The sequence below is a fragment of the Haliotis asinina genome, chromosome 3, assembly GCF_037392515.1.
Source record: "Haliotis asinina isolate JCU_RB_2024 chromosome 3, JCU_Hal_asi_v2, whole genome shotgun sequence".
In the NCBI taxonomy this organism is placed as follows: Eukaryota; Metazoa; Mollusca; class Gastropoda; order Lepetellida; family Haliotidae; genus Haliotis; species Haliotis asinina.
In genome coordinates this window covers 24,594,013-24,610,764 of record NC_090282.1, presented here as the reverse complement: position 1 = coordinate 24,610,764, position 16,752 = coordinate 24,594,013, and the positions used below count along the sequence as shown (strand labels likewise).

The window sequence follows — 16,752 nt, the reverse complement described above, 5'->3', positions numbered from 1 at the left end:
TTCAGATAGGCCAGTGAGGTGAGTATGAAACATGTCACGTACATTGGTTAAAGAATATCTTTATATGTATTTATTATGTCCATTTGGCCATACTGACAGTGTTAATTGATGACAGTGACTACATTACTGTGAAGCAACATGTTGAGTTATAAGCGTGACTGTTTTCCTGTCTGATCTAGCTATGTTTTATTTTGCATATCTCGCTTTGATAAATAACACCAATATGCAAACATTTCGTGTTAAAATATTCATGACTTTTCGATACTTGTGATCGCGAATAACTATTTCAGTTTATAAAGTTCGATTCCCCTAATACACGCATGAAGTATTAGGTAGGATGGGCTGACCCAGTTTACCGCTGACCCAGTTTACCGCCCTATATCTCTGACCAAGCGTAAGGTGCCGTATATCTCTGATCCAGTTCAATGCGACGAATACCGCTGATCCAATTCATAGCAGCATATATCTCTGACCCAATGTAATGCGCCATATGTCTCTGGCCCAGTTCAAGGCGACGTATATTGCTGACCCAGTTCAAGGCGGTGCATACCGCTGACCCAGTTCAAGATCCATGTATATCTCAGACCCAGTTCATGGCTTCGTATATCTCTGACCTAGTTCAAGGCGGCGTATATCACTGACTCAGTGTAAGGTGCCGTATATCTCTGACCAAGTTCAAGACGTCGTATATCTCTGACCCAGTTTAAGGCGGTGTATATCGTTGACCTAGTTCAAGACGTCGTATATCTCTGACCTAGTTCAAGACGTATATCTCTGACCTAGTTCAAGACGTCGTATATCTCTGACCAAGTTCAAGACGTCGTATATCTCTGACCCAGTTTAAGGCGGTGTATATCGTTGACCTAGTTCAAGACGTCGTATATCTCTGACCTAGTTCAAGACGTCGTATATCTCTGACCCAGTTTAAGGCGGTGTATATCTCTGACCAAGTTCAAGACGTCGTATATCTCTGACCCAGTTTAAGGCGGTGTATATCGTTGACCTAGTTCAAGACGTCGTATATCTCTGACCTAGTTCAAGACGTCGTATATCTCTGACCAAGTTCAAGACGTCGTATATCTCTGACCCAGTTCAAGACGGTGTATATCGTTGACCTAGTTCAAGACGTCGTATATCTCTGACCTAGTTCAAGACGTCGTATATCTCTGACCCAGTTTAAGGCGGTGTATATCGTTGACCTAGTTCAAGACGTCGTATATCTCTGACCCAGTTCAAGACGGTGTATATCGTTGACCTAGTTCAAGACGTCTTATATCTCTGACCTAGTTCAAGACGTCGTATATCTCTGACCCAGTTTAAGGCGGTGTATATCGTTGACCTAGTTCAAGACGTCGTATATCTCTGACCTAGTTCAAGACGTCGTATATCTCTGACCCAGTTTAAGGCGGTGTATATCTCTGACCAAGTTCAAGACGTCGTATATCTCTGACCCAGTTTAAGGCGGTGTATATCGTTGACCTAGTTCAAGACGTCGTATATCTCTGACCTAGTTCAAGACGTCGTATATCTCTGACCAAGTTCAAGACGTCGTATATCTCTGACCCAGTTCAAGACGGTGTATATCGTTGACCTAGTTCAAGACGTCGTATATCTCTGACCTAGTTCAAGACGTCGTATATCTCTGACCCAGTTTAAGGCGGTGTATATCGTTGACCTAGTTCAAGACGTCGTATATCTCTGACCTAGTTCAAGACGTTGTATATCTCTGACCTAGTTCAAGGCTTCGTATATCTCTGAACTAGTTCAAGACGTCGTATATCACTGACACAGTTCAAGACGTCGTATATCTCTGTCCAAGTTCAAGGCGGTATATATCGTTGACCCAGTGCAAGACGTTGTATCATCGCTCTGCCAGAAACCGACAAGTCAAAACATTTCATTTAAAATATTCATGAATATTCGATTCTTGTGATCGCGAATAACTATTTTAGTTCATGTTGTGATCCGGTTGGATTCACTCAATACACGAATGACTAATAGCATCCCTCGGGAGGATGGTCTGCCCCAGTGTAAGGCGCTGTATAATCGCAGTGCCAGACACCGGCATTCACGGTCACTGGTTCATGTTGCGGATTCTGTGTTTACCAACACCAAACCCATGCGTGTGGGTTTCACCAGAGAGGACTTGCATCACGGGCCATCCTCCAACATAAAAACCATGATGTATCTGAAATATTGATCAAAGCGACATAATACCAACATCAGTCAATAGCAAAGAGAATATCTGTCAAAAGAGTCTGTCACTTTAACAGGACTACAGACCACCCGCAGTTAAAAAACATCCCCAATTACAGGAAACAAAAAAATATAAACTTCACTCCTTGAAGTATCTAAAAAACTTCAGCTGACTAAAACAGCAAGCATCATTGTCAATGCAGAGCCTTTGTCTAGATCTGTAACCTTGGGTTTTGGATTGTCTGGTGGAATATATGCCAGATGAAGGGATAACATACTACCCCGACATATTGCTACAGTTGTCGCTCTCACATTCATTTACACTCGTATAAATAACTAACGTTCCTGAAAGAATATGTTTTGTGGAAAAACCTAGTCCAATAAAATTTAATCAAGATGTTGGTTACATGAATAATTTTGGTACGGCCCAATGAAGGCACAGTGCAATATTTTAGATTGTGTAAGGTCCTTCAGCGGCTGACCCGTGAAGCTTCGGGGTAGAATAGGTCTTCAGCAACCCATGCATGCTATAAAAGGCGACCATGATTGTCATAAGAGGCGACTAATGGGATCGGGTAGTCATGCTCGCTGACTGGCTGACAGTCGTCATTGGTTCCCAGTTTGCGCATATCGATGCTCGTCATGTTGATCACTGGATTGTCTCGATTTTTCATAGACCGCCGCCATATAGCTGTAATATTGCCGAGGGCGGTGTATAACTAATCTCACTCTTTCAGCGGCTTGTGTTATTCAAATATATCGTGTAATTTAACTGTAATAGTACTGCAATAAACGTGTAACAAACGTTTCTTTATCTAATAGTCTTCTAACATATATGAGGTATTACCATAACAAAATGTAGGTGCAATTATCGTGTAATATATATTTCTAAGACAGTATTTTAATATCGGTGCAATAATCCTCTGATATTTAACTGAAATTGAGGGGAATTCGTTCTGAAGTGCAGGGGTAATAATACTGAAGAGTAAATATAATATATGTATGTGATACAGATGTAGACGCCCACAATATGCCACATTTAATGGTCTGTCAAAGCACACTTTGAATTCTAAATCTTTAAAGTTCGGTGTGGTAGCCTTATGGTTAAAGCGTCCGCTCGTCAATCTGAAGGCTCGGGTTCAATTCCCCCCATGGGTACAATGTGTGAAGCCCGTCTTTGATGTCCCCCGACTTGATATTGTTGGAATATTGCTAAAAGCGGCGAAAAACCATGCTCACTCGCACTACACCTAACGCACACAGTCACACTGATGTATTCATCATGTGTGTCATTGTACTGTACATGTGCAACCCTGTACATGTACTGTACTGCTGTCGGTGATCTGCAGAGAAATAGAATTTCTGATTTGTAAATAGGTCTCTTAATCAGCATTTTAGATTGTGTATCGATCTAACGGTTAAAGTGTCCCTATCTGGGTATCAGTTACAGAGGTAGACTGATTCAGTTAGCATAAATATGTTTACATCGCATTTCCAGTTTGCTGTTTGGGTTTGAATTGCTCAAATCCTATCACTCCAGACTTGTTTTATTCTGAGCGAATTCCCAAAGCAAACTACACAGGTAATCGTTTTCTCCGACATAACGTTTTATATGCCTAGTTCTCCAAATAGTCGACGCCTTTTCGACTGCACGTTCCACTGATGTACCGTGTTGTTTTCTGATGTCCTAGTGCTACCTTACCCCTTTCTCACTCTACCACCAAGTCTTTTTTCTTTGTTTCGTGAAGGTAATATTCGTCAGTAATTTATTATTTAAGCTGATGAGGCTAAGAATTGCTACATATATTTAAAGCTTCCTGAAAATACACCCGAAGTCTTGACGCAGACACTGGTCTATCGAAATAACGATGATCACTATTCTTCTTCATCAAAGTTTCGTGTTCTATGCATTGTACAGTATAGTGATAAAACATATGGTTGAAGCCTCGCGTGCCTTAATGTGATGGAATGATGAAAGCTTTGACTGTACTGATTCCCCGACATCTCTGGGGTAATCACACTTCTAGTTTTAACGCTCAGGGGGACAGGAGATCGATCACGTGATGTGCGTTCACCGTTTCAGTTATTGCGACATTTACTAAATGAATGAAGGCCCAACGCAATTGTCTTAGCGTTGGGAGAGGCTTACCACGAGAACGAATGAAATATTTGAGTGTAAACTCATATAGAACCATATGGGCTGCAACGCTTGGATCGGCTCAACGAAAGGCTTGAAACTGCAGCCGTTGTTGATAAGCCGAGGGCAAATATTTCATTGAACACTGAATAGTTCTTGCAACAGGAGGAAGCGCCTTTCGTTTATCACCGTTCGATCGCGTTAGATACAGCACTGCTGCCGGCTAGCGTTTGAGTAGATTGGACATACAACTGGGTTTTACGTTGTTGTTGCAGAGTAACAGAGAGTGCATGGTGACCGGACGACAGCAGTGATCATATCGCTACACAGTCAACACAGCAAGAGTAACATTGCTCTGTGAAAGCTGTTGTGGCATGATGTAGCGAACATACATCAATACATGGACACATGGAGACCCTGTGGATATAGATATTACAACACACAGAGGATAACGTATATGGCACCTCCTGATGACTGCCCCGGTTCGAGCCCAAGTTCCGACCAGCTTGTATGACGAGCGGCTAATGGACCGGACCTTCAGGTAACAACATTAACTGTTAAGTCAAGTTGTATTTTGCTATATATTCTGATCCACGAATGTACAGTTTAATGCTAATGCAGCTTTTGAGTGAATATTTAGGTTACTTTTCAACGTGAAGCAGTGAAAACGGGCATAAAATGATCAGCGATTCCCTAGATGTGTGGTACTGTTTATACCTAAAAGTACATATCATATTATACCTCCCTCAGTTACCCGGCATCCAAAATCTTGTGGCATTGCATGAAAAGTGTGTAGGTATTCCCACTTTTACGGGCTAAATAACACACGCATTGGCCTCTGCATTCAGTATTTGATCAAAGACCTTCATTAAAGTCACATATCATTCTTTTCACATGTTCATTCCTTTTTGTCATGGCTCCATAAACGTCCTTACAAAGAGAGATAAGGAGCCATATCCTGCAAATGTGCCAACAATCCCTATCTCAAAGATTAAGCAGGAGCATAAGAGTTCAAATTAATACCAAGCGGATTATACAAAACTTGGCTTTTTACCTTCTGAGAAGAGAGCTGAATACAATTCTGCCCAAACATTTGATTTTTTAGCTTTTATACATCGATATCTCTCATGAAAAATGTCACTCCTGAAGTCATGGTGTTACAAAAAGTGGCGCATAGATAATGTTACCCGTCTATCTCCATAGGTTCAGGGGTATGTTTCATGAAGGAGCGTAAGGCTTTACATGCTGAGTTGTCTCACTGATAGCATCTGTGTACACCTTACTGCAGTATCTTTATGCATATGTATCGGAATATCTCATAGGGCTATGGTATATAGTTTGTTCAAGATGTTTAACTTTAACTTCAGCTTGAGATATGTCTGCGACTGTGATCGTTCAATAACCACAAATCAGTATTCTCTTTTGATAATTGGCGTACATTTCTAATGCAAGTTATTGTAATGCGTGTGAAAGATCTCATGTATTCCGAGCATAGTGTGAAATTTCAGACAAGAATTACTACCTTAATAACATGTGGTCCTTGGCAACGTAAGTCTCTGTGCAGAATTGTCTTCCTTGAATACGTTACAAGGCTGTAATCCTGGGTTCGAACCCCGGTTCGCCCAGGGTTTTTGAGGATTTGTCAGCACCATAACCCATGATCATGGGTGTCATCAAAGTCGTTATTGTCTACGACCTGCATTTACTAGGACTTTCCTCCACCACCTGCATAACCTAGAACTTTCCTCAACCACCTGCATAACCTAGGACTTTCCTCCACCACCTGCATTATACCTAGGGCTTTCCTCCACCACCTGTACTAGCTAGGACTTTCCTCCACCACCTGCATTATCTAGGACTTTCCTCACCACCTGCATTACCTAAGACTTTCCTCCACCACCTGAATTACCTAGGACTTTCCTCCACCACCTGCATTACCTAGGACTTTACTCCACCACCTGCATTACCTTGGACTTTCCTCCACCACCTGCATTACCTACGACTTTCCTCCACCACCTGCATTACCTAGGACTTTCCTGCACCACCTGCATTACCTAAGACTTTCCTGCACCACCTGCATCACCTAAGACTTTCCTCCACCACCTGCATTACCTAGGGCTTTCCTCCACCACCTGCATTACCTAGGACTTTCCTCCACCACCTGCATTACCTAGGACTTTCCTCCACCACCTGCATTACCTAAGACTTTCCAGCACCACCTGCATTACCGAAGACTTTCCTCCACCACCTGCATTACCTAGGACTTTCCTCCACCACCTGCATTATCTAGGACTTTCCTCACCACCTGCATTACCTAAGACTTTCCTCCACCACCTGCATTACGTAGGGCTTTCCTCCACCACCTGCATTATCTGGGACTTTCCTGCATTACCTAGGACTTTCCTCCACCACCTGCATTACCTAGGACTTTCCTCCACCATCTGCATTATCTAGGACTTTCCTCACCACCTGCATTACCTAGGACTTTCCTCCACCACCTGCATTACCTAGGACTTTCCTCCACCACCTGCATTATCTAGGACTTTCCTCACCACCTGCATTACCTAAGACTTTCCTCCACCACCTGCATTACCTAGGGCTTTCCTCCACTACCTGCACTACCTTGGACTTTCCTCCACCACCTGCATTACCTAAGACTTTCCTCCACCACCTGCATTACCTAAGACTTTCCTCCACCACCTGCATTACTTAGGGTTTTCCTCCACCACCTGCATTACCTAGGACTTTCCTCCACCACCTGCATTACCTAGGACTTTCCTCCACCACCTGCATTACCTAGGACTTTCCTCCACCACCTGCATTACCTAGGACTTTCCTCCACCACCTGCATTATCTAGGCCTTTCATCACCACCTGCATTACCTAAGACTTTCCTCCACCACCTGCATTACGTAGGGCTTTCCTCCACCACCTGCATTATCTGGGACTTTCCTGCATTACCTAGGACTTTCCTCCACCACCTGCATTACCTACGACTTTCCTCCACCACCTGCATTATCTAGGACTTTCCTCACCACCTGCATTACCTAAGACTTTCCTCCACCACCTGCATTACCTACGACTTTCCTGCACCACCTATATTACCTAGGACTTTCCTCCACCACCTGCATTACCTAGGACTTTCCTCCACCACCTGTATTACCTAAGACTTTCCTCCACCACCTGTATTACCTAGGACTTTCCTCCACCACCTGCATTACCTAAGACTTTCCTGAACCACCTGCATTACCTAAGACTTTCCTCCACCACCTGCATTACCTAGGGCTTTCCTCCACCACCTGTATTACCTATGACTTTCCTCCACCATCTGCATTACCTAAGACTTTCCTCCACCACCTGCATTACCTAGGACTTTCCTCCACCACAACCCTGATATGTGTTGTACGTATTACCGAAATATTTAAATTCAGACTGACTCTCTATAAATCTTGGAGAAAAAAAACAAACTGAGTGGAAGTGCATCTATAATTTCTTGGACCGTCTCAGCTGAAAATCAATAATGCACCTGTTTTATTAATGTACGTGTTATAATGGCCTAAATTAATTCTATGTGTAAAGGTAGAAGGATGCTACTAAAGGCTCTCTGCACAAACGCTTACATGTATACGGTGATTTTTCAGTGATTCATACTTCAAAGCCAAAGACAAAGTTCTCTCGACTACCTGCGAAACAGACTCTGCTGGTCGTAAATGTGAAATAATGATCGCAATTAAAGAGATTATTTTTTACTTACAGTATCCAAACATTTTCAGAAACCCTCATGAGACATTAACTGACGCCCCAATTCCTGAACGCTATTAAGTTCGTGAATGGTTATCTGTGGATGGTTGGTGTTTAAAGCCATACTCAGCTGTATTCCAGAAATATGATGGCGGTCCGTAAATAATCGAAATAATGGACCAGACAATCCAGTGATCAATGGCACGAGCGTCAGTCCACGCAACTGGGATACAATGACACGTGTCAGCGTGATGTTCGTGTTATCTGAACACGTTGGTTATGTGTTATTTATCTGATAATACCTCTGACAGCGGTAGCCACTGAATGTTATCAGCCATTGTTTCGGCTGAACTATTTACAGGCCCGTGTGATGTAGTACAAATAGTGCTAGTTGCGACCTAAATTATTCCTACAGCCTCTCCGCTACTCCGGTAACTTCTCGCACTTGCTCGTGACGCATTTCGTTTAAGTTCGAATGCTCACAAGAACGCGTGATTTTTCTGTTTGAAACTGAAAAACGTTCATACAATGATGTGCAAGGGATCCATATTTTTTCTGGATGGTGGGATTGTAGTGTATTCACAACAAAAACGTCCCCAAACGTTTCATGGCAAACCTATTTTGTTAAGTAATAAACGATCACAAGTCCCTACATGACGCCGAATATTCCTGTCACTGTTGAGCAGCATATTTGGTGGAATCCCTCTCAGTTTGTTGTAAGCAGCGTAACGTGTCACAGCGCTGCGGTCTCAATACGGACTGTGTTGTGAGACTTTGAGACGTGAACAAGAGCGGCACAGCTTTTCACACCATTGCTTCCCTCAGTTAGACATATATATCAATATATGTCAAGTGCACCTCAGATTTAATTATATTGTTACACACACCAGGTCCAGCCGATACACTCATCTCACATTGGATTGATCGAGTCGTTTATAAAAGCGTGAGTGAGTGAGTGAGTAAATTTGATATTACGCCGAGTTTAGCAATAATCCAGTAATATCACGGCGGGGAAATTGAACTCTACACTTATACCTATCTGGGGAATCCAGCCCGTCACGGCGTGACGACCGAACGTTTTACCCACCAGGCTAACTCACCGTCCCTTCAGAGGTCATGAGGAATGTGTAATAGACAATATGATTCAGGGACCGCAAGACCGACACTGTGTTTGACGAGTGAGTGAGCGTGATTTTACGCCGCTTTTAGCAGTATTCCAGTACTCCAGTCCGTTTGTCCTAAATGAGAACGGAAACTTAGAATAGTCTACTACTTTTCAACACCGTGTGCAGAAGTTTGCTGTTTTTATAAGGATCACTTGAAGCTGTTTATGAAACTGCAATGTTGTTACTTGTGCAGGTTGACATCTTTAAATAAGGGAGTCACAAATGTAGGTGAAACAGCGCAATCATGCACTTACTGCACTCCGATAGCATAAGGTGCCATTGGGTTGTCTCGTGATTGCTTGAGTTATTCCACTGTTAAGGCATTCCAAGTGACTATTTAGTGAATCCCACAAACATGACTTACGTTAACGTGTAACCTAGAAACATAATAACTGCGGACCGTGATTCTAACCCACGACAGGCGGTTTGATCGCCTGGTGGTTAAAGCATTCGTTCGTCTCGCCGAGGATCTGGGGTCGATTCCCCATATGTATACAGTGTGTGAAGCCCATTTCTAGTGACCCAGTCGTGATAGTGATGGTATATTGCTGAAATCGGGTAAAACTCACTCATTTTATTCAAACCCACGATTTGTTTTGGTTTCTGGGACGAAACTCCGCACAACTTTGCCCGCTAACCTGAACACGGATTTTTACAACCCGCCATTGACCTTGTCTTGGTTCACAATTTCACTGTTCCCTACAGGTGCGGCATAAAAGTGTTAATTTTCCTGGTTTCAAGCATAAAACAGCCAACAAACAATCGATCCCAGAAAGTTCGCTTTTCCTTGCGGTTGCGTTTCGATTCACAGGGGACCCTTGAAGGTCCCGGGGTAGAATAGGCCTTCAATAATCCAGGCTTGCCATAAAAGGCGACTATGCTTGTCGTAAGAGGCGACTAACGGGATCGGGAGGTCAGGCTCGCTGACTTGGTTGACACATGTCATCGGTGTCAATTGCGCAGATCGATACTCATACTTTTGGTCACTGGATTGTCTGGTCCAGACTTGATTATTTACAGACCACCGCCATATGTCTGGAATATTGCTGAGTGTGGCGTAAAACAAAACTCACCCACTCACTCACTATTTCGACAGGGATTATTGGCATAGTACCTGCCATTATTAGTGTTCCGCTATGACAGGACAAGCGTCGCAAACACCTGGTGTCATCACTAATTTTCAATGATCCATTCATACAAGTTTCACAATGATGTTGTAGTCTAATGGTTAAAGCGCCTACTGGTCACGCTGAAGCCCTAGGTTCGATTCCCAATGTGGGAACAATGTCTGAAGTCCATTTTTGATGTCCCTTGCGGTGATGTTACTGATCAGAAGGTTACCTACAGGTGAGGTTAAGTTAGGATCACATGGCCCTTTTGTCTGGCTCGGTCCATATTTTCTTCCTCTGGTGTGAAACTAAATATTTCTTGTACTGATTTTTGCCAAAGTAATCTCTAAGCATATCATTAATGTGTTTCTTTTGCCCCAGTGTGGCGTCCAGGAACATCTATATTTTGCAATGATGGCATTATACCATGGGAGGGACATAGTGTCCTCTAGTTAAACGGTTCATCTGAACATAACGACTGGTTGTTTCTTTGAAGGCACGCCTTTCCTTACTGGATCAGAGATTTCCTACCAAAGTGGAAACGGGTTTCCTCTCTATTAACTTGACTTGGTCGTATTCAATCGTATAATCATAACGAGACATTAGTAATTGTCTCTAATATATATTTATTTGAGGATTAGATATGAAAGGGCAAAAAATAGATTCCAGCGTACGTCTGGATACAGTCTAAGAACTGACCAATATGTGTAAGAAATATGCACTGACAATGTTCTCTCGTTGGGGAGCAGCTGATGACAAGAACTGATGGAACTATTAGAGATGACGAAAACTGGTTCATCATATTCATTAGAATTGGTGAAATTATTAGATGCAAAACCCGGGCGAAATATTGGTTAGAAAAGCTGGTGGAATTGATAGTATCACGAAAAGCAGAACTGATGGTGGCAACAACTGATAAAATTGATAGTTACATAAAAAATGGCAGAACTGACAGTTTCAAGAAATGTCCAAACCAGGTGTAACAAGAACCGAAGGAACAGATACAAACTGAAAAAAGCCCGACAGTTCGAAACGAGTAGATGGGTGTGTAGCATGTATTTGATGGTGAAACTGATAGGTGTGTAGTGTGTTGTAATGTTAAATGGTATGACTTCTTTGGAAACCAGGTAGAATCAATACGTGTAGATGGAAATGAGTCCAGTTGATTTATATTGTCTTAGAATTTAGGACGCGGATAATAAAGATATATAACATCGTTATCAACAGTTGTTGCTGTGGTAAACAAGGAGCAAGGTTGTAAGTAAGTACATGTATCCTAATGCATAAAAATGTGGAGTCAGGTTGACATAAGGCACCAGTTTTACCATGCTTTTCCTATCTGTCAGGATCTCTATGACAGATCCTATGTGAAACATGATATATTATCGTCATCAGTAAGACTTTGATCATTGTGATGGTGACAGAGTGTTTGAAGTGTGAAATCGAGAAGTTGAAAATACACGTGGCAGTGGACGTACGGGAGCCAGAACGACTCGCTACCGGAGACGTGGCTCCAGGCTTTCAAACCAACAGCTCTCTACAGTGTTATCCATTGGTACACAAGGACACGCTACGGGCCATGTTTCTCTCACAGCTAGCGTCTAACCATCAGTGACCGGCACTGAATTTCATTATGTGTTATGTTCGTGTTAAGTGGGAGAGGTACTTCTGGCGTGAAAAGGTGTCTTTATGACGTCTCATACATTGAGGGTGAATATCTTGTAACACCGAAGATACAGGTTCGATTTCTCACATAGATAGAATGTGATACATATTTCTAGTGTCCCTTATATTGCTAAAATGTTGCTGGAATGTTGTTAATAATGATTCAAAAACCTATACTTGCTCAGTGGAACTTTTGCTGTCATTCGGCATACAAGTCCCCCCAAAAAGAATACCACAGGTAACCTCAGGTTAGCTACGCAGGATTTCTGATGTCGTTTTTCAGGTGGTCAGAGTTTTTCAGTATGCAGTGAAATACTAGTGCGTACACGTCCTTGGAATTTACAAAGCCGTGATAGTCAAAAGAAAAGATTTTCAAATGTTTAATGTATGTTTATACTTGTCATGTTTTTACTCAAACTGCCTGATATACCCATGGTCCATGGATATTCCAAAGTAAGGAATAAATCTCTTACTATAGAAAGTGTTTGGATTTGAAAGCAAATAATGTAAATTTGATCTCGGAAGTTACATTTTAAAGCTGCTTATTTGCGAAAATAGGGATTACAAAGAAATGGTATTTCACACTCTGTATAAGATAGGTAAGGACTGCCAGGTGGAAGATCAGACTACCATAAATAGTTGTTTAGTTGTTTAACGACACACTCAGCAATAATCCAATGTTTGTAAGCAATCGAGTCTGGGCCAGACAATCCAGTGATAAACATCATGAGCATCGATTTATGCAATTGGGAACTGATGACATGTGTCAGCTAAGCCTGAGCATCCGACCCTGTTAGTCGTCTCTCACGACGATCATGGGTTTCTGAAGATCAACCCGGATCGCGGGTGCCACAGGTAGAAGTTAACAAGTGTCGGAACCAACACACGGAACATTGCACCCGGATCACGCTATTCCTCCTTACATGGAAAGGGATCATCCTTCATTTTAGATCTTCAGTGAAAGATCTCTGTGAGCAATAGCATTGTTCACTTTCATTCTCCACAGTAAAACGCAAGCTGTCTACTGTGTTAATGTAAGTGGCCGTGTTTGAAAATACGACGTGATGAACGCCTGAGGGATATTGGCGTCCTTCAGACTGGCGGCACTGGTAGTCTGTGTTTTCACTGTGTCTGTGAGACTAGCAGGCATCTGCAGATGCAGTGTCGTTAGTACATTATGACCAGTCCTGCACAGGGCGCCCTAGATGAACGATAGCTCAACGATTAGATGGTAGGTGTGGATAGAGCATGGGCACCAGGGGATGCTTTGGAGTGACTACTCTTATGAGTCCTCTTTAATGATAGCTTTGATTTCCTAGGGGCGTCCTATCGAACGTCAGCGTGAAGCAAAATGATAAATGTGGATAGATCTGTGATGATACTGGGCGAGATCACTTTGTGTTAATGAAGCGTCTCCAGTTAATTATGAATCACTTGTTTGTAAAGTGTTAAAAATTTACACTGAAACAGGATAGAACCCGGGACATCTGAACAAACCAGCGGCAACATATACAACTAATCTTCGACTAATCTCATCTTCGACTCCCGACATGGGTACACTCTGTGAAGTCCATTTCTGGTGTTCCCCGAAGGTGACATTGATGGAATATTGCTTAAAATAGACGTAAAACTTAATTTACTCACTCTCATCTCATCCATACTACCCTGACCATAGCAGCCTTTGTAGTCCCTCAGTTGCTTCATAAATGCTATGAACTCGAATAATGGGAAAAAGAGAAAAACGTGACCAAAAGAGAGCAAAAGATGTGAAGCATTTGCATTATAAATGTCTTGGAATCTTAACAAAGGAACACGAACTATTGACATAAGAGTCCTTAGAAAAGAAATATTTTAGGTACCACAGCCATACATTGTTCGCTCAGAATGAACGAGGTTAATCTGTAGCTACGCATTCTATAAACCTCAAGGCGTAAAAGAGAATCCAGTCAACAAAATGGCAGGTTTCTCTTCAGTTGAGTCTCCTGAGGGAATAAATTGTTCTAATGGTTTTTGCCTAGTTTTGAAAATTCATTTCGTTTGCATGGCTTCAGCGGTTCCTGTTTGACCGGTGAATTGTTTGGCGACTTTTGAAAATCCATTTGAATTGTTGGGAAGTGCTTCAGTTTCGGTTTGAATAGGTCCCCACCAGTCTAAACCGGTCGTTAGAGCATCAGACTTTCTTACCTGTGTTAAAAGACTTGTTATATCATATCATCGTCGTAACCCCTTTGTTCACAATTTCAGTCACTTGATTGTTTGGTCCAGATTCCATTCCTTGCTTGCATCCGAAATGTAGCACGAATATTGCTGAGTGTAGCCTCAAAGCACAGGGGCTGGTGTTGTAGTAAATGATACGTAGTGGATCCCAACACTCGTTCGCTGATAGCCATCTGCACACAAAGAAGTATACACTCGTCCACTGATGGTACCTAGATGGCTATTAGTGAACGAGTGTAGGACCCTGGGCCTAGATTTTCGAAACTCTCGTAGCGCTAAGATAGTCGTAAGTTAATGTTAACGTATGGCACTTGAGACTATCTTAGCACTAAGAGAGCTTCGAAAATCTAGACTCGGGACGTTTTATTTGCAGCAATGCAAGTCCCAGTGACTCAAACATACATTCAAACATACATTCAAACACAATGATCGTGACAGCATATGCTCCTTGCCGTGCTCTTCACACTGGTAATCAGCGAGACAGATTAGTTTTACGTCGCAGTTAGCAATAGTCCAGCAAATATCACGGGGGTAGGGGTGGGGGGACACCAGAAATGGGCTTCACACATTGTACCCATGTTTGGAATGGAACCCGGGTCTTCGGAGTGATGGGAGAACGCAGTAATCACTAGGCTACCTCACCGCTTCAGGTCACACCGAACCAACAAGAACCCTACACACAGGATGCGATAAAACAACTCACACCGCGCCGATAAATTGATAGTTTGACAGAGGCGTAAAACACTCCATGAATTGCCTAATATTTAAAGGGTAATTCGCGTGTTGTCAGGAGAACATGTTCAGACAACAGATTAAGAGATAAATCCGTTTACTTTACAAAAGCATTATATCCTGAAAATAGAATATTTTTTCCATTCCCACCCACAGGAACGGCAGATACACAGAAACATGTTTTCTTGGTTATATGTTAGAGGGGGCGGAGGGGTAGCCAAGTGGATAAAGCGTTAGCTCGTCACGTCGAAGAACCGGGTTCGATTCCTCATATGGGTGCACCTTATGAAATGAACTTGTGGTATCCCCCGCTATGATATTGCTGAAACATGCAAAAAAAACCGACTTCCAACTAAACTCACTCCTATGTTTTGAAGTCATCATTCATATGTATTGACGACACTGATATGTATCGACGTCATCATATGTATTGACGTCAACATTTTCCACTCAAAGTTTGATGACCGGGAAATGTAAGCTCTTGAAATTCCCCCTATCAAAATAGCATAAGTTTGTACATGTCATGTCGACAGTAAACATATAACGAATTTTCAGTTTGTTGGTGTTTGATGAAATGTCAGTTTTCAATCGATTGCTCTTAAGTGTATGAAAAAACAGGTTTCAGCGTTCTAGAAGTAAAACTATACCGTTAAAAAGACGTGGATGTTGGATTTACAAGATTAATAAAATGCAATTGATGGAGCCAGAGAGGAAACTGATGATGAAGAGAAATTAAGTGTGACATTTTATTCCTTCGGAAATATTTCATCTGTATGGCATGTTCGCAAAATGGAATATCCCTTACTTTTTGTTTTTGAATGGTATATAAATATGACGATGCTGTTCGACTCGTACTTGGCCGTCTCACAGACTATTAACTTATATCTGGATCTACCAGTGGCACCTTTTGTACGCTAAGAAAAAAGCGTCAGTCTCCAACATCCTTTACCGTTAACTGACCGTCTATCGGTCAATGAACCCCTCAAAGACCTTTCGAGGTTTTACGTGTATATTAGTGCTCCTTGATTTACCTCAATATATTGATTCAGTCGTAGCCATGCCAGTGATAAAAGATTCGACATTATCTACGTTGCCGAGATTCACTGACGACCACAGGTTTGCAGAACCAATTCTAGTCATTATCCATGCTGGTGCCGGGACACGTGAGGCACAGCTTGAGACGTCGGTAGGCATTGTGTTTATTGACCTCGCCAAAAACCTGTATAACACAGATGCCACTGGAATATTGTTACTGTTTGTTATCGCTCTCACCCACTCACACACACACGCTCATTTATTCACTCACTCACTAGGGCGGTGGGGTAGCCGAGTGGTTAAAGCGTTAGCTCGTCATGACGAATACCCGGTTTCGAATCCCCACATGGGTACAGCGTGTGTAGCCCATTTCTGGTGTCCTCCGCCGCGATTTTACTGGAATATTACCAAAGTCGGCGTAAAACCATACTCGCTCACTTCAAGCTGTTCTCCTTCACGGTGCAGTTTGGTGGTCCGGGTTTTATTCCCAGCATGTTATCTATTGTAATGTTTATAGGTTCCTGGATATTGCTAAAGACGTCACAACTCTCACTCTCGTCTTGTTGCCCTGTGGAGTAGAGCATGGTCTGTGCGTGTGTGATCATCTCATTTCAAGTGTTTTATGTCGGCAAGTTATTTCAGTTTAATTTCATATTGAGATGGTATTTTTCTTTGTTTCCATGGAAACGTGTTCAGTGTTACTTCGACTCTGTAGAAGAACAGTGGTTTATTAATCTACACACGCAACAAGAGTA

General features: G+C 42.3%; 1 protein-coding gene across 2 annotated transcripts in view; it reads left to right on the top strand.

Annotated features, from left to right (window-relative positions):
- LOC137277732 (kinase suppressor of Ras 1-like) overlaps nucleotides 1-16,752 on the top strand; it is a 68,423-nt gene that overhangs the window by 6,346 nt on the left and 45,325 nt on the right. For both annotated transcript variants that reach the window (XM_067809628.1, XM_067809629.1), the window contains exon 2: nucleotides 4,609-4,874. In XM_067809628.1, the coding sequence (XP_067665729.1) occupies nucleotides 4,804-4,874 (71 nt within the window). In that variant the 5' untranslated portion in view covers nucleotides 4,609-4,803. The remainder of the gene's footprint in view (nucleotides 1-4,608; nucleotides 4,875-16,752) is intronic.